At 39.4% G+C, this 24,684-nt stretch overlaps 1 protein-coding gene across 3 annotated transcripts in view; it reads right to left on the bottom strand.

Annotated features, from left to right (window-relative positions):
• The window catches only part of CNTNAP5 (contactin associated protein family member 5), an 809,884-nt gene that overhangs the window by 232,065 nt on the left and 553,135 nt on the right, over positions 1-24,684 (bottom strand). For all 3 annotated transcript variants that reach the window (XM_032843937.1, XM_032843939.1, XM_032843938.1), the window contains exon 13: positions 19,787-19,987. In XM_032843937.1, coding sequence (XP_032699828.1) covers positions 19,787-19,987 — 201 coding nt within the window. The remainder of the gene's footprint in view (positions 1-19,786; positions 19,988-24,684) is intronic.

The following is a 24,684-nucleotide window of genomic DNA, read 5'->3' as shown; positions in this document are numbered from 1 at the left end:
TACTAGCTTCTGGGACACCTGGTGGCTCAGTTGGTTAAGCGTCTGCCTTCAATTCAGGTCATAATCCCAGAGTCCTGGGATAGAGTCCTGCTTCGGATTCCTTGCTCAGTGAGGAGCTTGATTCTCCCTCTGCCTGCCTCTCTCTCTAACAACTAAAATCTTTAGAAAAATTTACTAACTTCTTTTCAACTTATACTATTCTCTTAGTAACAAGAGATTTAAAATCATGTGGTTAATATGTTAATTGTATGCATTTCTTCTAACATACATTAAAATAAAAATACAAATAATATTTTTGAAAAGTCCAAATACTACATCAAATATTCTTGCATTTCATGCTTTGTGAATCCCTGAGCTCAAGTATATAGTATCAGGAAGGACCCATGGAGGAAAATAAGATAATAAACAAATAATATTTAAATAATGATAGATTAATGAATAATATGTAAGGATAGTACATAAATAAATGAGGACAATAAGGTACCCCTGGGGGGAAGATAAGCTGCAGCCTGCCAAGTCTTGATAAATAAAATATTTTTGAAAGCTCCTCCACATCGTCCAGTTTCCTGGACAATTTTTTTCCTTCTAGTAATGATTCGACATGTGTTCAATTTGTTATTTTCCTCTCAATGCCTCTGGAACACATGTCATGCTAAATAGTTGCTCCTAAACCTTTCAATTAGTAGCTAAAGATCTCAGACCTTAGTCCCTCCTTTGCAGGCTCCCTGAGGAAAATCTGAAGGAAATCTACATTAGAGTGGGAATTCCAGGCTTGCTCCCCATGGAAGCTCCTGATGCCAGAGGATTTCCTGGACAGACGCGTGACTAAAGCATGCTTTCTCTACTGGTTCAGAGGCCCTGTTAGTTGTTTAAACTTGAAGCAGGGCAAGAGAGCCTGACGCAGGTAGTGTTCCACGGCCAGGGAATTCCATGAAACATCACCATCGGTCGCTTACTTTTAACCTTTATAAAACTGACTCTTCACGATAATGACCTTTCAAATCCAGGATGAAAGAGAAGTTCACATTTTATCACTTGATGAATGAGTTCCATCATATTTGTCTGCAGCAGAGCTTTCTTGACAATTCCCCACTCCTTTGGGCCTCTTTTCCCATGGACTGCCTTTGATCAGTAAAACAAACCTGTCTCAAGGACGCTGCCCTTAGCAGTGGGGGAATGAGAAAGAGATAGGCAGGAACAATTATCACCTTTTCTCTTCTATCAACATAGGTACCATTGCTACCATTAGATTATCATTAAGTGGTGCAGGAAGGAAAAATTGGAAAGAGAGAAGAGACATAGAAATAGCTACTGCTTAAAAAATGAAGCCATGGGGAGTGCTTTCCATGCACTATTAATGTTAATGTAGTGGAATTGCTCCATCCTCTTAATTAGACTCATAATTCTTAACCTTTAGGTAAACTGTGTATTCAGGCACGATGGAGGATGAGAAATGAAATTAGCATGGCCCTGAGGCAGGGAAGAACATATCTCCCAAAGACTCAAGGGCACTGATGAATAACGGGGGCAGAAATTATACTTACTTTGACCAAAATAATACCACAGAGCAGGTGGGATGGAGCAGGCTTAGTACTGAAACCGGGAGAAACATGCTATTGCTGAGACACCAGAGGCGTGGATCATCAAATCAAGGGCACATGATTCTGTGGCACCCAGAGCCCAGTTTTGTGGAATAAGGATACTCAGAGACAGCACAGAGACTTCACCCTTCTGTCCTTCACTTAGCAGGAAGTAGGGATGTTTTTCTGTTGCTACTCCATCAATATGATAATCTGACCCTTCAGAAACATTCAAATTGCTTGCAGCATGAACCACCCCAGGATATCTTTTCTTTTAGTTCTCTTCATTCATTTATTGGTTAATCTTCACCACAACGATTAAAGTTCTTCCTGGTATGGAAGGATTTCTACCAGCCTCTAATTGCCTGGTCATTTTAGTGTTCCCCAAATCTTTCTCAGCAAGCACTTTTAGCTGCCATAAAATGTTTATCTTATAACAACCAGAGTAATAATCTCCCTGTGGTTCTTCACTGCAGTTCATGCCCAATCACCTGAACACATTTGAAAGTTTTGAAATATCAAAGCAACTCCCCTAAACATAAAATACGGAGCAGCAGAAGAGGCCGCTGTGGGAGAGTAACCCAAGCTGCTGGAATGTACTCAGTGCAAGATGGCCGGGTGGTGCGCTTGTCGCCCTGGGGCATTTGCAGTACGGTGCACCAGCCCTGTTGGTGAAAAGTGTCCAGCACCATCTGCTTTGTCAGCTCTCCAGATGCCAGAGTGAGAATGCTAGCATTCAGAGCATGAGGGAAACCACATCAACAAGGCACTGCGAGGTCCTGTTCTATACATTTGCACAAATACACACACATATAAGAATGATATTTCAGAGGCAAACAGATTCATAAAAATAACACATTTGTGTGACATTTCTGTGAATCAAAACATTTGTGTGAATCAAAAAGTATATAATGTTTTCAACTATACATCAACACATGTATACAGACACATTTTTTATCCACACATATGTTAGGGCTTTTTGACTAATTACATAATTAAACTTGAAAATTCGCTTTGATTTAAAAAAAGAATTATAATACTTTCTAAATATTAGCCCTACAATTTATGTTGACATTACCATGAACTAACACTAAAACTGTAATATTAATTAAATAGTAAAGCTAATTTTGATATTAATCAAATATTTGATCTTAGCTGAAACCAAAATTCATGCTATATATATTCATACATGAGGATCTATAAATAAACTCTCAGGTTTCAAAATAGATTATAGTAGTTTAGAGATCTAATACACTTTTCTTTTTGGTGTGTCTTACGTTAAAAAAATAATACATCTTTTAGTCAATGAGAAGAGAAAAGTGATGTTACAAGCATACTCTTTTATTTCATGTCAATGTTGATATGACTTTCTTTTTGCTTTTTTGCACCTGTTCTTCCCTTTCCCCCTCCCCTGGTGTGTGATAGGCACTGAGGATATGCACCAATTATTTCTGCTTCTTCACCTTCCGGGCATATGGTGGCATTATACTTCCTGGTCCCCTTGGGGTTATAGGCATTTGAAGGCTAGCACAATATGCCACTTCAAAATACGCCATTTGCCCTAAGGATTATTTTGAGCTGAAGGTAACTGAGAAGTAGAGACAGACAAAGCTCCCCATCCTCTCTAAATCTGCCTGAAAGAAGGGCACAAATTTACAAAAGTATCCCTACTTCCTTCTTTGCCAGGAGGACAAAAGTTAACCTTTTGGAAACAACATCAGACCCTCTCAGCCTAGATAAGGCACCAGAGGAATCTACATAACAAATTTTACTAACTAGCCTTTAGATTTACACTTGGAAACCTAAAACTGTTTTCCTTTGTCTTATCGCTTCTCCACAGATTGACCATTATTTACTGAAGGTACCATATAAGCAAGAGTTCTAAGCCATTTCTTTGAATTGTTCATTTTCCCCTGAACATCTCCTATGTATACATGAGATACTTGTTGATAAACTTCTGTTTATTTTTCTCCTGTTCCTCTGTCTTTTCTTAAAGGGGTCTTAGCCAAGAAACTCAAAAGTTTTGAGGGAAAATTATTTTTCCTCTCCTAAATATTTCATTCTGGGCAATGAATTGCAAACAAAAGTGACATATGACACCCCAGGCTGTAGCAGCTTTGAGGCACTCCAGAGTTCTCTTTTCCTCTTCCAAGGTGACCAGAGACCCCTGAGGGGAGCTACTTCATCACTCTGGGTCATGCAGGAAGAAACAGAGTAGAGCCACCAGCCACTCCCTGATGAGTAGCTGGTCATCAGATATTTAGCCTATCCTATCTGATAAAGGAAAGTACTTTTTAAAAAATCATATTCTCACATGATTTTCACAGACAAGAAATAATGTTGAGCACCTACTTTTTGTCAGGCATCAGACAAGGCTCTAGAAATGTTCAGAAATGAGTAAGACCAAGTAGTTATTCTTAAAAACTCAGAGATGGAAAAGTCTCACTTGGAAAATAATTTTTAGGGGCGCCTGGGTGGCTCAGTTGGTTAAACATCTGCCTTTGGCTCAGGTCATGATCCCAGAGTCCTGGGATCAAGCCCCACGTTGGGCTTCCTCCTCTACAGTGTACTTGCTTCTCCCACTCCCTCTGCCTGCTACTCTCTCTGCTTGTTCTCTCTCTCTCTCTGTCAAATAGATAAATATAAAAAAAAAAAATCTTAAAAAAAAGAAAAGAATGTTTATTTTAATTCTGCCACTGAGGAAATGGATGTCCTCTGTGCCTCTCAGCTGCCAACAAATTGCCATCTCTGGGCTCCTACTGCCACCAAATTCATTTCTCCCTTTAAGAAACTCATTGTAAGAGAAGCTGTTTAGATTAGTTGTCATGTACATGTCTATTGCCATGGATTCGTTTTCACCATCATAACTTGAGGCCTTGGGAGGATCACATAGGGCTTTTTGCCCAGGATCATGCCTCCAAGTTGAGAATCTATTCAATGAGACAGAACACAGGATTCTACTTCAGAGACAATTCCCCAGAGAGTTGTTTTTCTTTCTCTCCCCACCTCCACCCTCTCTCCCTTGCCATCTATTTTTCTCTCCTTTCCTTCCTTCATTTCTTCCTTCCTTCCTATTTTTCTTCCCTCCTTCCTTCCGTCCTCTGGCTTAATCTTCCCAAGGTGGCTTCTGCAGCTACTCCAATATTGCAACGTTTTATCCTCTCTAAACCCAATCCAAAAACGTTGCTGAATATACAGATGCATTGTTGGAGTGTCAGCAACTTCATTTCTGATTTTCTCCTTATCTGACTTTTTTCCCCTGTCAGTGACGTGTTCACAGAGAGAATTAGTTTTCTATTCTTGGGGACATCTTATGAAATGATTGCCCAGATAGATTTTGTAGTTACCTGACTGTACATATAATACTGGCTTACTAGGCAAAATCCAGCCTTGACTTGATTCAGTTCAGGGATGTTGTATAACTGGCATCTGAGTAGCTGGTGACTTGGCAGACTAAAACAAGGATTACTTTCATTTGTCTATCAAACTGAATTTAATCACAACAGGTTTTATTAGACTCATTTATATTTTTTTCAGATATGGATAGGGTCATGTTGTTCTTACTTTATCTCTTTGACCCTTGGTTTGTTTATCAGTAAAAAACTTTGACATGGGATCATAAAAATTAAATGAGATGGTTATACAATCCATCTATACCAGGAATTAAAAACATGTATTAAAAATCCTGGCACATTAAAGTTTTTAGATTCAAAAGCTAGGCTTAATGCAAATGTTGCCCCTTTCCTTTTTACCAAGTATTTTAAGTATCTCCTACATGGGGATTATTAGGAATCTGAACAGGAAAATGCATATATACACAATATGTATGCACATATATCATATACAGGTATATATATATATGTAAAGGCTTGTATATATCATATATCATATATCATATCATATATAGGTATATGTAAGTAGGGTTTGTTTTACATATGTATATACACATGACATATTGCAGCAAACTTCATGTAGCCTATACCAATATGCTCTCTTCAGAGAGAGCTCTCTTCATTGGCAGAACCAGCACTCAGAACAAGGTATCTGGACTCAGGATCTTAATACTGCTTTTCCTTCCTCTTCTCTTAACATCAGGAGCATTAGCTTTGAAGTTAGAGCTATTAGGATCTTCCCTGTAAGACCTAGGGCAAGTTATTTACCTTGAAGTCTCCATTCGCTCGTTCATATACCTGGAATAATAACATTTTATTCAGTGGTTCACGTGAGAATATAATATTGTGTGCATGTAAATATATGTACACACACATATATATGCTCGTATGTATACATCCATATTACATACGTATGCACATACACATATGTTAGCAGATAGCAGGTACAGACATCACCGTTGGGGTTGTTATTATTATAATAATTAGTAATAGTGGTATTTCTTGATTCTCTTGTTGACTGGTCTTCCACATCTGGATGCAGGGGCTTTGGACCCCCTCTGTGCCTTTACACCAACTTTCCAACCTGTGAGAGTATAGATTCCTTATAGTAAGCCATCCTTAGACCTGCAGAGACTCCCCCCTACAATATTTCTGTGACTGTTGCTTAGAGCATTTGCTCTCTGCACTTACATGAGCTCCAGGGCTCAGGCATTGTTTGCCTCCTACAACGCTTCCTTTATCACATGAACTCAGGTCCCTACTCTCACTGCTTACAGCATTCTTGTACCACCCCCACCCCCACCCCCCACCACATACATGCTTTCCCTTAGCTGCATGCCCCTCCTGCGCTCTTTAAAGTACCTGATGCTCCTACTCTGGTTGCTTGCCATCCTATCACTTCTGATCTCTAACCTCAGGCTTCAGCACCACCTGTTGACCTTGACTGCCCACCCCACATCTCGAAATCAACATATCTAATCAAAATCTAATTTATTCCCTACTAGAATCTACTCCCTCCAGTTTCTTAACTCCAGTGTTTCTGTTTATTGGTCTTGCATTGAAAGACTTATCCAGAATGAAAACATTTTTTGACCAGCACTATCCAATATGGTAGCCACAAGCTGCATGTAATTATTCAGCTCTTGAAATGTGGTCAATGTGAATTAAAATGTGTTGTAAAAGCAAAATGTGCACCAGATTTTGAAGATTTGGAATAAAATATAATATAAAATAAATATTAATAATTTTCCTTTATTGATTACACATCAAATGGATACTATTTGGGATATATTGTCACAAATAACACATAGTATTAAATTCATTTCATCTATTTCTTTTTATGTTTATAGTGTAGCTATTAGAAAATTGCAAAGTTTCCATTGAATAGCATTGCTTAAGTCCATTTTGTTCATCAAGAGCAATCATTCTTTTGTTTGTCTTCTTATTTCTTTTTTTTAAGATTTTATTTATTTATTTGACACAGAGAGAGAGAGAGAGCACAAGCAGGGTGAGTGGCAGGCAGAGGCAGAGGGAAAAGCCGGCTCCCCACTGAGCAAGGACCCAGACTTGGGGCTTGATCCCAGCATCCCAGGATCATGACCTGAGCTGAAGGCAGAAGCTTAACTGACAGAGCCACCCAGGCACCCCTCCTTTCCTATTTCTATGTCCCCACACTTTTTACCTCTTTCTTTGACAGAGAGATAGACCTAACTTGTCTCCTTGTCAATAGTCTCCTCCTGATCTAGTCAGGTTTCTTTATAACCACATGGCTATTATATCACACTCCACGAATGGAGGTAATGGAGTTCATCTACAGAAACATGTTGCAAAGTACCTACAACACAGAATGCTCTCCATCTTTCCTACCTATTTTCTTTCTCATCCTTTGTTCCCCCTCACTGAAATAAGCAGTAACAGCCTCAACTGCTTCATTCCTAAAAATTACTCTCCCTCATTCCCTAAGAATGGTCTCCCTCCATGCCCTTCCCCATCACAGTGACTACTACCCATGCTGTGTCTAAAAAGAAGTGATTCTTTTCCACGGAAGATCTCTGAGATTCATTTAACCAAAATTGATTTTTCCTTTCCAGAGCTTTCTCTATCTTTTTGACTTATAAATATTGTCTCTAGCTCTCCGGACAAGGGCACAGGCTCTTTAAATTGTAGTAGCCACTATGGGCAATCCCTTTACAAAATCATTGCATCCATGAAAAAGTCTCAAACTGGGTTAATATATTACTTATTTTGCAGATGAGAAAATGCCTCAAGACTTTGGTTATACGGCCTGACAACAGCCATTCAGCAGGGAAGTAGCAGAGTGGGGCAGTTCAGTATTTTTATTTTTATCACCTATCTATCATCTATCTATCTATCTATCTATCTATCTATGGCTTTAGAACCTTAAATGTTTCCACTGTGCAATACTAAGATTATGGCTTGACATCTCTACACCACCCAGAACACGGCTTGGTATTTCTCATAAAATCCTGCAGTCAAGGGCTTGCAAGTGGACATGCACACATGCACACACACAGGCATGCACAGGAACACATACACACAGGCACACACTCAGGAAAGCATGGAGGAATTAAAATGCCATAATGCATTCCTGTGAGGGCCCAGGCAGGAAAGAAATCCAGCATCAGCCCTAACTCTCCATAAGAAGATGCGATGCCATTATGCACAAAGTCTATGTGGACTGGCAGGCCTCATCAGTGCAGCTGGTATCATAACATTCTATACTACCTCACAATCACTGAGGTGTTTATAAAATGAATACTCTGATACATGTGTACATACTGTAAGGCAAGAAACTGTAATCCCCACTACTCTTGACTTGTTATGACCTTGGGGAAGTTTCACATGTTATCTATTCAAATGAGTATTACCATATGGAAAACACATTCTGAGAAGTTCAGGTGTGTGAAGGTATTAAAAATGTCACCTACCAAATAAATAAATTACCATATTTCATTGTCTTAAGAGTCAGAAAGATCTCTCTCTCTCTCTCTCTCTTTGTGTGTGTGTGTGTGTGTGTGTGTGTGTGTGTGTGTTTGTTTTACCAACTCCTCTAGTTCCTTATGGTAACAAGAAAGTAATAAATTGTAATGTGTTTTTTTAACTCACTTTGTAGTGGCTAATACAGTCATGAGGTGTCACAGTGGGAAGGACCCTTGGAGAAAATCATATAAAACCCACTAGGATTAAAGAAGAGAAACTTGGGACAGCTGGGTGGCTCAGTTGGTTAAGTGACTGCCTTCAGCTTAGGTCATGATCCTGAAGTCCTGGGATCGAGTCCTGCACTGGGTTCCCTGCTCAGCAGAGAGTCTGCTTCTCCCTCTAACCCTCTCCCCTCTCATGCTCTCTCACTGTCAAGTAAATAAATAAAACCTAAAAAATAAATAAATAAAAAATAAAGAAGAGGAACTTGAAGCCCATTAAAATATAAAAAAAATTGTTCAAGGTCACAGAGAGACTGTCCTGGACCCAGAAGCGGGACAGTGTCTCCCACCTCCCAGTCCCGTCCTTCCCATTCACAAACTGCTCTCTGCTAGCAGGAGTTTCTGTAACAGCAGGCTTAGCGAAATGTGCTTGCTTTATCATGGGTCCTCTAACATAATATGGACATTAGTGATACCATTAATTGAGGTGGAATCTTCTATTCAACAACTACTAACTAAATGTTTGCTAGGTGTCAGCTATTATTCTCGGCATTTGGGGCACAAAATGTTGAGTTAGTCAAAAAAGTTCTCTCCCTCATGAAGCTCATATTCTACTGACAGAGATAAACAATAAACAAATAGAAAATATTGGGCAGTAATAACTTCTACACAGAATACTAAAATAGAATGAAGTGCTATAAAGAATCATAGTGTGTATGTATGTAAAACTGAAGCTGAGAGTTAAGCATGGGAAGAAGAATGAAAGTTTTTAATAGGGAGAGTGGCTAGTGCATCAGTTTAAGATGTAGAAGGCTATTTTGGCAGGGAGCAGAATAATAGGATATCGGGCTATGTTTAGGGAGCAGGTGGGAAAACAGGAACTGGGGAGTGGGCTCAGCTTGCAGAGCTCTCTAGGCCATGGTAAGGAGTCAGGATTCTGTTTCAAGGGCACGGAGAAGGATTTAAAGTCAGATTTATACAGCCTCATTTTGGAAAGACCATTACATTGTCTGCTGTGTGAGATAGAAATTGTAGTGAGGTGGGGTAATGGTGTGACAGGAGAGAAGCAGAGATATGATGCACTTGCCCAGTCTGGAGAGGATGAGTTCTGAACTTAAGTGGAACCAGTGGAAATAAGAGAAAAGGCTGGGGTAAGAGTCATGTCTGACTGATGAGTCAGTATTGTTGATAGACTGGATAGGAATGGGAATGATAATGAGCGATTTTGGGCTAGATTTGGGGCTTGAAAACCTGAATGGAGTCATTTACTGAAATGAGAAAAATAGAAAGATGATTGGAGTTGAGTGGTTAGTGGTGAGGGAGTGGATACAGACTTAACGTTACCACTTTCAACAGTGCTATTAGATGGATACATATCACATTTACAAATACCTAACCTTCAATTTAAAAGTAAGTATGCCCATAAACCAACAAGAGGCAGATCCCCAAATTCATTTTTTTCACCAGACATACAGCTGGATTCTGAGACCCTCTCCTGACAGCTAGGAGAACTAATATACTCCTTGCTCTTTTGAAAGTATGATAAAATACTGACAAAAAAAAAAAAACAAAAAACATAGTATTTTGAATGTCTACTATAAACAAGACATAGCATCTATCATTATTACATTTACAGGTAAGGAAACAGAGGCTCAGAAAGTCCATGTAACATGCTCACATTCTCAGAGCCAAGAAGTAGAAAAAGTAAAATATCATACAATTTTCTGTGATAGCAAAATTCATGCTCTTTTCATGTTGCTGCCATTGTACTATGTCTTAAGAGTAGAAAAACAAAACAAAAAAAACCCAAAATAACAAAAAAAAAACCCTTTTATCCTATATGTACATTCAAGATAAATTAAGCAAACACATTCTTTCACAGAGCAGTGAGAAAAATAAAAACTTTGTCTCACGTGGGGTCCAAATGTTGATTATTGAGTAATCTACATTGACTACGAAAGTAATTAATGGTCTGGAAAGCAATTCATTTGCAACCAGGCACTTATCATCTCTTGAATTTATGTGGGATAGTTTTTATTTTCCTTAGATACACACCCACATCCCTAGCTTCCCTAAGGTGTATGTCTTCTTTGTAAAATCCACCCACCTCTAATTTTGACTTTATGTCCCCAGCAAAACACCAAGAGTGAATTATTAGGACATTAGGAAAAGTGGCTTTCATGCACAGTAAAATGCACTGACTTGATTCATGTTATAGTCTCCTTATATTTTTTAAGACCTATGGCAAACTCTTATAAACACATTTTAGCCATACTACTTTAAGGGTAACAGAAGTCCCTAAGAAGGAAAAATGGAGAGTCAGACACGTTTCTAGCCTAAACTAGAACTGAATGTTCAATGGCCAGCAGGACATCAGAGTGCAAGTTGGAGATATATGACCTCCTGATTCTGCCCTCCATTTCCTCTATTTCCTTACACTAGTTGACTACCCATGCCAAATTTTGAAGAGGACATGGTAGTCTTAAAATATGTTCATTCAAAAAAAAAAAATGTTCATTCACTCACCCCGTGAAAAGATGGAATGAAATTTGCCTCCTATTTAATGTGGGCTAGCCTAACTGACCATCTTCTAATAATTAGAAAATGGCAGAAATAATAACGCATGACTTTCAACACTAGGTAAGAAAAAGCAGTAGAGGTCCCACCTGTCCTTCTCTCTCTCTTGGGGCGTTTGTCCCTGAGCCCCAGCCACTCTGTTATGAGAAAACCAAACAGCCGCATGGAAAGACCCCATGCCCAACCAAGGACCCAGCCAACAGCCATGACAACCGGTGAGTGAGCCCTTGAGGACTGCAGATGCAGCTTTGGTCCCAGCTTCTTGCAACCCAGGCTGAAGCAGAAATGGGCAAATCCTACTGGCACGTGACTAAATTGCAGATGGGTGGGCAAGATGGATGTTACCATCATTTTAAAGCACTAAGTTTTATGGTGGTTTGTTACATAATAATTGAAAATTTAATTTAATAATAATTAATAATTTTAAAAAAATAATAATTTTAAAAATGAAATTTTTCTTGGGTACCTGAATCTTCCTTTTATTATTTTCCTTCTCTCTGTGAGACTTTTTCTTCTTAAGTAGTATATTGACAACATGTCATAATGAAAGGACCATGATGGACTTTGGGATCTGTTCTATCTATCTATCTATCTATCTATCTATCTATCTAGTGTGTGTGTGTGTGTGTGTGTGTGTGTGTGTGTGTTGTAGTAAGGGAGGGAAGGATAGAGGATGGAAGGAAGGGAGGAAGGAAGATAAGAAGGAAGGAAAAAAGGAATGGAGGAAGGAAGGAATGAAGGAATGGAGAGAGGGAGGGAGGAAGAGAGGAAGGAAAGAAGGAAGAAAGAGAAGAAGGGAGGAAGGGAGGGAGGGGACGTTCTGCAGAGGACGAGGATTCCAGCTCCAACAGAGACCTCTAGGATTTGTGAGTGCAGTCTGGGTAAGTGGAAAGTAGTAAAATAGTAGGTGAAGGGGCCAAGGCAATCTTAACTCAGTGTAATTAGGGAACAAGTACAAAAGTACTTCCATGAAACAGAAGTAACCAGAAGGGCCTCTAAGCCTTTTGCTGACAGTGCTGTGCTAGACTGTAGGGATCAGGACTGTATAAGACAAAGCTTTTGTCCTCAGGGAGCTCATAGCTATTTCTAGTTCACTAGGCATAGGGAGTGACCTAAAATGGATTTAACAAAAAATGGATACCCAGTTTAGCCTGACTTAAATAAACTGACATGAGTCTTTGGATTTAAAATAGGAAGAAGAAGAGTAATCCTTTGCTTAATTGTTTCAGGACTTCCCTGAACACTTAGGATAAAATCCATAGCACTAGGCCTGTCATGATATGTTCTCTGGACACCCCAGGCTCATTCACTTATGACTCTCACTCCCTCTTCTCTCTCTACTAGGCACACTGGCCCTCTTGCTATTCCTCTGCCTAGAATCTTCAATCCTGGATATCACATGGCCCACACCCTCCCTTCACCCAAGACCTGGGCACCCCTCTTAGCCCAGGAGGCTTTCTTATCCCCTTATGAAACAGAATTCCCAATGCCTGCTCATTTTCAATCTTCTTTTGCTTCTTGACTTTTCTTCCTTATGTTCATCATGAACTGAGTATGTTTGGGGGTGAGGGTGCACATGTGTGTTTGGCTTGTCTTTCTTATAGCCCTGCTACAATCAAGTAGGCAGGAACTCCATTTTTTCAATATTTCATTCCCCCTGGACAGAAAAGTATGTGACAAAATACTTTTGTCACAATCAAAATGAGTAAATACTTATTATTTGAAAGAAAATGTAATCATCTGTAAATTTATTATGTTTTGTACAAATACTGGGGACAAAGAGTTTTAAGTTTAATAAAACCTAGCATATCCTGAAAAACTACTTTTTTTTCTATCCATAATTTGACTTTTCTCCATCACAATTCCTTACCTAGATTTCTAAGTCTGATCATTCCATTGTACACATCTTAAGCCAAATATTGAGGATAGTCATGAGGGTTTATACACACAAGTGCATTTACAGATATATTTGGAGATATAAAAAGTATATACTGAGTACATATAAATCACATATTATATATTATATAGTATGTACACTATAACGCATAGTGTGTATATAAAATATATTCCTACATGCTACACTATATATTTATATATAATTTAAACTATATATCACATATATATATTATATATAACCAGTTAGCCACATACTCACTACATTATCATTAATTAAGGGAAAAGAAGAAAATAGAAAGTTTAGGAAGACTTTAAAAGAAATATGATTTCAGGGGCTCAGTTGGCTAAGCATCTAACTCTTGATTTTGTCTCAGCTCATGATCTCAGGGTCATTAGATGGAGTCAAGTCAGGCTCTGTGCTGGGTGTAGAGCCTGCTTAAGATTCTCTCTCTCTTTGCCCCTGCCTCCCCCTTCCCTCTCTAAATAAATATAAATAAATAAATAAATAAATTAGGATTTCAGTGCTTTCCAATCCATGGGAACACAACTAGGTAAAACAATAAAACAAGTGACCCTGGATGGAAATCACTCAAGTCCCTGCCGGCCTGAATGAGTGAACAGGAATGATGTTCACCCATTATAGGCAGGGAGATGAGGACTCTGAAGCATTGATGGCACTGAGTAATTAGTTCTACTGAGGAACCTAATCCTCGTGGCAATCTTATTTATATGACGGGTTTGCTTGGCAAATGCTTTCTTTTCAGAACCAAGGTAAACTCCAGCTCAAGCTGTCCTATGGCTATTAGATTTCAAAGTAATGGAGTCTCAATTTTCATATATATTTCAAGCCATTTCAGTGGTTTCATATTTCAAATATGACTTTTTACATCTGCCTTAGAAAGCTCACAGCTTTATTGGGGAGGGTATTTCCAAATAAATATGTCTGGGAAGGTATTCCCAAATAAAAACGTTTACTATGTGGAGTATAAACACAAAAGATACATACATCAATACACTTCATTGAGGAAATCTAGGGAGCAATGTCATGGTTCCATGGAGTCTATGGAAGAGATTTGGGATCGTTAGGACCTTCTATCCTCACTCCCAGCAGAAACCTGGGCATTGGGCCTTCCCAGGTGATTACCTTCCAAAGCCCTTTTCAATCTTGTCTTCCTTGCAGGGGGAAGTTGTAGGTTATAGAGCTCATTGGCCACAGGATTAAAGCATCCTCCAGACTGTGGATTTGATATTTCTTTCTGCATCTTCTGTGTGTTTCCTGAGCTGGGTTCTACTTTATTTCATATAACTCATTACATGTTACCGAGACCCCGGCCTTGGGCAAAATTCCTAAGAAGATGCTGATGGTGATAAAGGCTGGGCTCAAACAAGGCAGCCCTTGTTCCTGGGGACAAGTGGACCCCTCCTCTCCTGGTGACAAAGTGCCCTGAGCACAGGCAGGCTGATGATTCTTGTCTTGGAAACTTTTCTGTAGCCCTACATAAAGCTCAAAGTAATAAGCAGAAGCATAGGGAAGACAACCAAAAAGATGCATGGGAATAGCAAAGACACCTTTCCCAGGATCCCCTGTGGCTTGGAATCCTGGTCCTTCAGGGAGTTTCTAGCATAAACCTTCAGTTAAAGAGACAGATGACACATTCCATTGGCTGGCGCTTATCAGCCGCTCTGAGGAAGAATATCAGAGGAAACTTGTCAGAAAATGACAGCGTCATGGTTCAGTCACTGACTGAATGAAAAATACACAGTCATGAACTAACCGGGCCTGAACTCAGCTTGCCTGTCTTAATTTTCCTCTCTATTCCAGATGAATAGAAGCAAAGCCAGAGCTGAGAGCAGGCAGAAAGAGGCTCTGGGAATGCCGTTGTGGTCCTCAGGGCCACCCTGGGAGGGGGTGCGTGAGCCCTGGGAGCTCCTGCACTCAGCAAGGATTCTGAAACATTTTGTAGCTCCCCAGGAATTTGCCCTAATTCAAGCCACCCTCACAATCACAGGGCCTTGGCGAAGAGGGCTCTGACTCCTCTTCTCTGTCTTCTCTGTCTTTCTACATTTTCTTACAAAATAAGGAAGATCTTAGAAACTCATGTTTACCCTGACCATATTTACCCTAACTTCTGGCCCTTTGAAATCTGCAGGGAATCGGAAAGAGCAGCCTTGTTTGGACTACAGGTGCAGCCCAGCCCAAGAACCTGATCTGTCCCTCCCGGGCTGTGTAGCTTAATCCAGCACGTTCCTGTCTCTGAGGTACTCTTTCCTGAAATGCCAGACAGGGATAACAATCCTTACTGTGCAGAGCCCTTGTCTGGATTATAGATAATGCTTATACAGCTACCCAGACATAGCTGCTAACAGGAGAAATGCTTAGTCATTGGTGGCCATTAGAAGAGTTATTTATTTTTCCCTCATCTTGTCTTCTTTTATTTCCTCTCTATATTATCCATTGTGTATAATATGGAGGAGGCTCTATAGCAAATAAAGCATCCTCCACATTCTCTCCTTATTAAGTCCACAGCTGCCACATTTATAACACTATATAGCTTCTATTAACCCTGACTACCAGTAGTATCTCCCTCCAAAAACCTAAGGGAACCACGCTATACATTGTTTTAATTAAACAAAACTATAATTGCCTTTGACCCCATTCTGCATTTTTCAGATTACCAAAGGGAAAGTAAGATACATGTTGCTGACAAGTGGGTCCTCAATCCCACAGTATTCTTGGGAGTATAAATTGGTATAAACTTAATATGTTGCCGAAGTCAATATGGCAAAAGCCTTAAAAATATGTACGCTTTTCACCCTGGCAATGGCACCTCAAGGAATTTATCCTAGGGATATAATCAGCTTTGTTCACAAAATTTTTGTGCAAAAAATGTTCTTGTGCATCTGTATTGGAAAAAAGAGAGAGAGAGAGAGAGAGAACTAAAGGTCCAAAATAGATGTGTTCATTTTGTATATCTGTTGTGGTATGTCCATAAAGTGGAAGTCGGTTGTCAATAAACATTATGATATAGGGTCATATTTATTAATATGGAAAGATATGTGTACTGTGTGTGTGTGTGTGTGACAAATAAGGTAATAAAACAGTATCACAGGGTGGAGGAGGGGCTCTGGCTTCAGCAGGTAAGGGAGGGACTTGTTCCACTCTTCCACACAGCAGGTAGGTAAGGAGGAGATGGACTCTACTCATCTCCCCTTCTTTCTGTGGTCTTCCCCATGGGAGAGGCATTGCCTAAATAGACGAAGAAAACAACCTTGAAAGTGTGCGCCTATTAACAACTGAATATTAATGTCCCTCTAAAATTCATATGTCACAATTTTAATCCTTAATATGATGGTATTAGGAGGTTGCCACCTGGAAGGTGATTAAGTCATGAGGGTAGAGCCCTCATGTATGGGATTAGTGCCCTTCTAAAGGGACTCCCAGAAGGTCTTTCACTCTCTTTCTGGCATGTGAGGATATAACAAAAAATGAGTTGTCAGTGACCTGAAGAGGGCCTTCACCAGAATCCACACATCCTGACACACTAATCATGGACTTCCAGCCTCTGGAACTATGAAACATAAATTTGTGTTTTTATAAGCCCATCAGTCTGTCATATTTTTAACTAGGCTTATTTATTTATTTTTATTATGCCATGTTATTCACCATAGAGTACATCATTAGTTTTTGATGTAGTGTTCCATGATTCATTGTTTACCTGTAACACCCAGTGCTCCATGCAATACATGTCCTCCTTAATACCCATCATGGGGCTAACCCATCCCCACACCCCCTCCCTTCTAAAATCCTCATTTTTTTTCCTGGAGTCCATAGTCTTTCATGGGTTGTTCCCTCTCCAATTTCACCCCCTTCATTTTTCCTTTCCTTCTCCTAATGTCCTCCGTGCTATACTGTATGATCCACAAGTAAGTGAAACCATATGATAATTGACTTTCTCTACTTGACTTATTTCACTCAGCGTAATCCCCTCTAGTCCCATCCATGTTGATGTAAAAGTTGGGTATTCATCCTTTGTGATGGCTGAGAAATACTCCATTATATATATGGACCATATGGTCTTTATCCATTCTTCTGTTGAAGGACATCTTGGCTCCTTCCAAATTTTGGCTGTTATGGACATTGCTGCTATGAACATTGGAGTGCATGTGACCCTTCTTTTCACTACATCTGTATCTTTGGGGTAAATACATTAATGCAATTGCTGTGCCATAGGTTAGCTCTATTTTCATTTTTTTGAGGAACCTCCACACTGTTATAGCAGCTCAACAAAGGTAGTATACTAGCCATGGCTCTGGGATTCACATGCCTACAGTGGTGCACATTGTTGTCTCTGTGCCTGTTTCTGTGAAGTAAGCCTAAATGAGTCAGTGCTCATCTCTGAACTGAGGGATGTGAGGTTGGGGCCACATCTCTATAGGGCTGTATGTCTGCAGTCCCATACCCCACACAGCAGTGTCTGGTCTACACCATGTTCTGTAAGCTAGCCCACCAAAAAAAAGTAGCATTGTGTACCCATGCCCATTATCTTCCTTCATCTACCTCATTTGATTCATAAAGCATGGGGAAAGAGAATTAATGAGTATTCTCAACCCCAACGTATAGACAATGTGTTTTTACTGTGTTTTTGTGAATGTGCACAAAATGGGAAAATGTCTGGAACGATGCACAACTAGATCCAACATTGGTATCTCTGGGTGGTGAGATTATCTGCATGCATGAGTTACAATTATTATAATTATTCTATTTACACCATTAAAGTAGAAATAAAGTGTTCCTTTGAGCTTGTTTCTCATTACAGTGCAAATTTAGACCTTCCCTGCTGGGATGGAAGCTGTGAAGGAGGAAAGAAATAAGACCCTGGCATTTGTTGAACACCTAATGAGTACCAGGCACAGTACAAGGAGTACAGAGTACATTTTTCCTGCACTCCTCATATCAACCTTATTAGTTGAGGATCTTTGGGTAAATTGCTTAGGTGCTGAAATTACTAGTGGAAATTTAACAACTTGCATAAGTTTCTATAAGCAGTAAGAGGCAGAGTCACTCTCAGTAGGGCCTGCCCCCAAATCCATGCCCTTCTACTTGAATATGCTCAGGGAATTCATGACAGCTGAGTTAAGGGGGGAAAAAGTGTGCAAAGGTAATAGTATTACCAAACTGATATCACATAATAATATATAGACCAAAGGAAATCCATGGTCAGAATGAACAGAATCCCATTTTTGTTAAAATTCCATCAAACCCAATCCTTAGAAAACTAAAAGCCACACAGTGAAAAGAGGGTAGGTTGTTTTATCCAGACACAGGTATACTGAATAGTGCCAAGAGTGACAGGTGCAGGCTTGACAGCCAGGACGGAGAGAAATACCAGCAAGTACACACATTGAGCCTCTCAAGCAGCCCTGTCTAAGAACACCGGGAAGAGGGACAGCAACCGATGCCTCAGATCTAATCAGCCCTGTGAGCACGGCTGAATCCAAGGAGAGTACAGTAATTGATTTTCACAATGATGATCCTGAGTCATCAAGAAAAGGTTACATTTTATGTTCAGAACTCTCTGTTTAAGAAGGCAGAGAAGCGTATAATCCATTTGAGAAAGATTTTCATTTGAAATAGTTAAAAATTCTTTGAAAACATTTTTGGTGCTTAAAGGGATAAGTGACCATTATCTGGAAAATTCACTTATGTGGAACAACGTCTTTCCTAAAGATTCTAGATCAGTAAGGCAGAGTGTTATATTTAGTTAGGCTTCTATCACTTCTCCTTTGTTGACATTCCACTGTCTAATCTTCTCAAGCCTTTCAAAATTCCTAACCTCCAGGCATGGGATTGTGAATTTCTTAAGGCAACAGATTGTGAGACCATTCTTGGATATTCCATATCCTTGTGATTCTCGGCTTGTGCATGTGTGTATGCCTGTGTGCACATGCAAGTGCCATGAAAAAAATGATGAAGATATTCACAAAAATGACTGACTCCCAGGGGCATCTGTGAACTTTGACAAAGCCCTCTGGACATTTTACAAAAGCCCCTTTCAGTTGTAAAGTTTTCTTTGTTTGTCATTTTGTCTTGTTTTGATTTTTCTAAAAGCAAACTATTTTTAAAAAGAGTCATTTCCATTGAGGCGTGCACTCTCCAGGCAACATGAACAATGCAAACACACACGGCTGTTCTTGCCTGCCCTGCTGGCCCCCTTGCCTGATACCACTTCCCTCTGCATCTCTTGCCCTGGACATAACTCACTATTCTTTTGTGAATATGCCGAGATCCTTTGTGGTTTCTCATAGGCTGGTTCCTTTCCCAGAAACAGCCCTTCCCACCTCCATACCACCTATGTTTAATTCAATGCTCTCTTCAAGGGCTGTTGAGCTCAAGAAACCTCTCATTCTCTCAACCGTTGAAGAATGCATGTTGTCACCATTTTCTTCTTGAAGATGAGGATGGAACCTTGAGAGGCTACCATGAGAGCCTTCCCTTAGGTCACACCTGGGAATCAGAGCCGGGATGAGTCCATCACCAGTCTTTTCCTGACTTTATTTCTTTCAACTGCACAGTGAACAGCCGTCACTGCAGACACCCGCTCCTTGACATTCCATGTTTTCCAGGCTTATCTGTAGTCATCCTGTATGGTTCATGCAGAGGAGAGGGGCTGAGCCTTACCTGGCGTGTTGAGCAGGCGGGACCTTCTGCAATGGTAGGCCACCTCCTGCTCACAGTGCTCTGAGCTGTCAATCATGGCTTCCAGCTGCTCCATGCTGCCACCATAATCCAAGGCCATGGTGTAGGGCTTCTCAGGGTCTGCACCCCGCACATGGGTCAGCTCTGTGTTATTGTGCTGCACTGATGTCCAAATCTTGTCCTCTGTCCAGAAAACATAAGGAAAAAAAGATTAGAAGGGAAGGTCAAAAGAGGACCATGCTTATATAACCCAATAAAGCTGGGGGAGGGAGGGTCCGGAAGAGGATCTCATAAGCAATGTGATGCTTGGCTGATCATGGGGCAATCGATCCACCTGAATGCTCCACTTAAGCAAATAAAAACGACAGAGCATTTCTGTTTCTCATAAAGTTCCTCCCAGAGTTAATATGGGGGTTAGTAATTATAAGAACTAAATTTGTGGAACACTTTATGCTAAACATTTAATGCTCATCATATCATTTTAAACAGACATTACCTAAATCTGAAGAAGTTAGAAATGCCATGTTAGAAATGAAGGAAAAGTGAATGAGCAGGGTTGAGCAGCTTACCCCTGTGCAAGTGACCAAGCAAGAACAGGAAACCAGGGTGTCTGACTGCAAAACTCATGCTTCCAGCTACTGACACACACTTCCCCATGAGACAAACACTAGCACCAATAACTATCTCACAGAAACACAAGTATCACATCGAATGTCTCCTGTACACAGAAAGATCTCCATATAGAAAGTACCTGTAAAATACACCTAATTAACAATGATGAAATTGTATGATCTACACTATACATACAAGGCACCTAACTGAAGTTCTTTTTTTTAATTCCCTATGCTTCCTCTCTTTGCCAAAAAATTATTTTAAGAGGTTTACAATAAAATAACATGCAGAGATGAGGACCTTCACGACACATTTGGAGGTCACACTTTACCTACTACAGGTAGGAATGTGAGGTGAAGAGAGAGAAGAGAAATTTGAGTTTTACAGCTTGAGAGATGTGTATTTGAAACCTATCTCTGCCAACAAGAAGCTTGGACAAATCCCTTCACTTTTCTAGGGCTCAGTTTTATTATAAAAATAAAAGAAGAAGAAGAAGATGGCAATTCCAGCAGGAGGGCTGTTTCTATGGAATAACAAGCAAACAGATGAAGTGGCAAGGCTGAGATCTATCAGACATTCTATACTAAGAGATAGATCTGTCTGAGTTCTATCAGACATTCTGTACTAATAACCTAGACTGAAACATTTACTGCAATTGGACATAGAATTTCATTCTGAACATGCTCACAAATAAAGGAGGAAATAGGAAGACTCGAAAAGCTTTTGTCATCCGAGAATCTTACCCACATAATAACACCATTACTCTTCATAGATTCTCAGGGCTGAAAAATAACTTAACATAGCTATCATGTGGTTTCCCTCCTACTTCACCCTCCTAGTCTTTATAAAGGAGGAAACCAAGGTCTAGGAAGTAAAGAAATGACCCAACACACTTCTATCAGACCATAGTGATGACTGCCCACGCTAAAAATAACTATTATTAATTAGTACCACTAAGAAGCAGGATCACAGCTGTCAGCATATTTAGGTAAAAAGGAAAAGCACAGGCAAGCTAGATCACCAGTTTTAATACTTTCTCTACCCTAACTATGTATGTGACTTGGGAGAAGTAACATCATTGCTTGCACTTCTGTTTCACTGTATTAGAAAGAGAGGGGAGAGAAAGAAAGCTTTGTTTCCATTATCTCTAAAGAATTTTCCAACTCCAGAAAAGGAAATATTTCTTGCAGCAAAAATAGTAAACTGTTCAAGCATTCTGATTCATCTTCAGACTATTTCCTATAACCAGTCCAGTGATAACCATATCTCCAATGTTTAATGGAGGCAGAATTACATTTTCTATAAAGTCTGAAAAACAAATCAGACTGAAGGTTATTAGGTTCTGACTTTGAAAGTAATAATAGGACATAAATTCTAATTGGCAATAATAGTAATATTACACAAATAATTAACCTGTTACTCCAAAATTGCACATTCTAATATAGACAAACTCTGATAAATTATCAGAGAAAAATAATTATTTAATAACACAATAGCATAGAAAGAGAAATAAAGAGTGACAGTTTTGAAATGCCCATGGTATGTAGAAGAAAAACAGAACCACCCAGTCTAATGTATGGATGCTGTGTTAGTTTCATGTGAGGTCATTTTATATACCTTATATCTGGTACAGATAACAATTCTCCATTGTAGATATCAATGTAGATAGATAGATAGATAGATAGATATGTAGATATCTATCTATCTATATATATATATATCTCCAATGTAGATATATGTATACACACACACACACACACACACATATATATATATAAACACAGATATAGCTATAGATAAAGACACAGACATATACATATACACATAGTGGTATAGACATATGAAGCCTTAGAGAGAGAAAATAAACTTGTCCCCAGTCTCTTTCTTGTGTCCAGTCTGATGCCAGAAGTGGTCCAAATAGCATCATTAAATCATATGAATTTAGATTTCCTTACAAATACACACAGATTCTTATATCCATATATCCATTCATCTACTTATTCATACAGTCATTCATTGATTTGCTTATTCATTTACTCACTGACTCATTTTGCCAGAATCATATTCTATCTTTAGCAAGATGGAATAGGAAAATGTGTAGGAGAGACAACCTCTCATTTTAAAGCCACTAATGTTGCCAGCCCTGCCTTCTGGAACCTGAGGGTGAATGGAAGTTCTAACAACTCAAGTATTGGCACTTTTTGATATATGCAAATATACAGAAGATACAAAGGAACAATTAAGAGCTCTGAAGTGCTCTCCATGATTCACAAGCCCTGCAAACACAGTATGAGTTACAAGAGGAGAGATGATTACATGAAACCTAGGCCTTTTAGCTGGCTTTCCTTTCAAAGATGCCCTTTGTCCTCGGACTATTTTTTCCTCCTGGGAGATAGCAGAAGAAAGATTGGAAAGAAGGAGGTAATTGGATACTATTTCTTTTTGCCTTTTTTTTTTTCCTTGTCGCAGTTTCATTGATAGCAGGTACAAATTAAGTTCTGCACTCTGACAAAATATAAAAAGGCTAGAGGTCGATGCCACTCATGTAGGTTGGCTTTGGTGCCTCATGCTCTTGATGTCTGGTCTAAGATAGGGAATGTGGTTTTAGCTAGGGAATGTGTATGTGAAGTTTAGCTCTAAGGATTTTCAAACAAGTCATACTCATTTTAAACAGTCTTTTAGGTAGATGTTGGTGGGAATCCACTCATGAATGTACATGTGCTTTAACTGAAATTGAACCCATGAAGCTAAATGTTAAAGATAGTCAATTAAGTCAATGGGTGCATGGATATTTACGGACACAGATTGGGCTCTGCAGTGAGAAGATCTGGATTTGTGTGCCATCTCAGCACTTACTGGTCAAGCAGCCTTGGTCAAATCATTACTTCTCTAAAGATCAGTTTCCTCAGTAGCAGTATCTGGAAAGCAGAAACGATACCAGCTCTACAAGAGAGTTGTAAAGATTAAGTGAGGGGGTTTGTGTGAGAAAGCTTATTTTTAGCGGAATTATTAAACATTCCACAGTAATCTGTATTTGCTTATATATAAAAGGTATATCATCTCTGTCCCAAGGATCCTGCAGATATCAAAGGCTGCTATTTTTAACAATAACTTCAAGGAGGAGATGGCCTCTGGTGGTTCTCACAATAGTTTTTGTTAACAGAAATCTTTCCCAGAATATAATGTAAGACACATGAGTCATCTCAAGAAGGGGGTAGGGACACACTAAGGCTGACCATTTCTCTGCAGATCCATGAGGAAAACACACCAGTTTCAAGAGACCTGGAACAGGAAATGGACTCTTCCTGAAGTTCTATGAACCTGAACTCTCACACAAGGAAACCTCTAGAGATTTACCTATAACCCAAGAAAGTCCAGTTACACTCAGGGGTGGAGGAGTAGATTATCTAAATTCTATGATTAGAAGAACATCATAAAACCTTCCAGGCTCCAAGCACCACCCTCTGCTGGTCTGCCCCTAGACTGGACCCTCTGCCACAGGACATATATTCTCATCTCTGGAGATGCTTTTAGTGCTTCAAGGTGCCATGAGACAACCTGGCTTTAGAAACCTGCCTGCCTGATTGGAAACTGTTCTGCTACATGTCACCAGTGAGGATTTGGGCAAGTCATTAACTTCTGAAATTTCCACTTTGGAAAATGGGATATTAATATCAATCTTTTTATCCATGATAATATAGTGATTCAGCATCATGTTTCACATGGACATATAACAGGCTTTCTGGCATGAAAAAAATAAATTAAAAAAGAATCTATACATTGAAACTTTTCTATAACATGAGACTGAGGACTGTAACTTTGTTTTTTAGGGAATTGAGAGTGGGAAGCTCATCCAGCAAATGAAGATAACCAATGGGCTGGGCTGCAATTTCTTGTAATATAGCTGTTACTGTGTATAATTAGTTATTACCATCTTTTTCAATTATATTTTCACTTTGAAATTGTTTCATGTGTCTCTATATTTATTTGTATCCCTTTCACTTCCAGAAATCTTGTCAATTAAATATGTTGGTTAGTCCTCATGATCCCAGAAACCTAGAAAAACACTGCTTCTGCTATTACTTTTTTGCTACTCAGGTCATTCTTCATTATTTCTTACTGTGTATTGCCATTCAGTCCAATGATGAGAAGCATAGCCCCATCTTTCTAACTTGTTCAAAGGAATATATGTATTAAATTATCCAAGACAAATTCACTGTTTGTGGGAAAACTGCGTTTGGAGACTTTTGAACTGGCAGCAGTATTTA

This window comes from Lontra canadensis, unplaced genomic scaffold (assembly GCF_010015895.1).
Source record: "Lontra canadensis isolate GAN:19392208 unplaced genomic scaffold, GSC_riverotter_1.0 scaffold145, whole genome shotgun sequence".
Classification (NCBI taxonomy): Eukaryota; Metazoa; Chordata; class Mammalia; order Carnivora; family Mustelidae; genus Lontra; species Lontra canadensis.
This window is presented reverse-complemented; position numbering and strand designations above follow the sequence as displayed.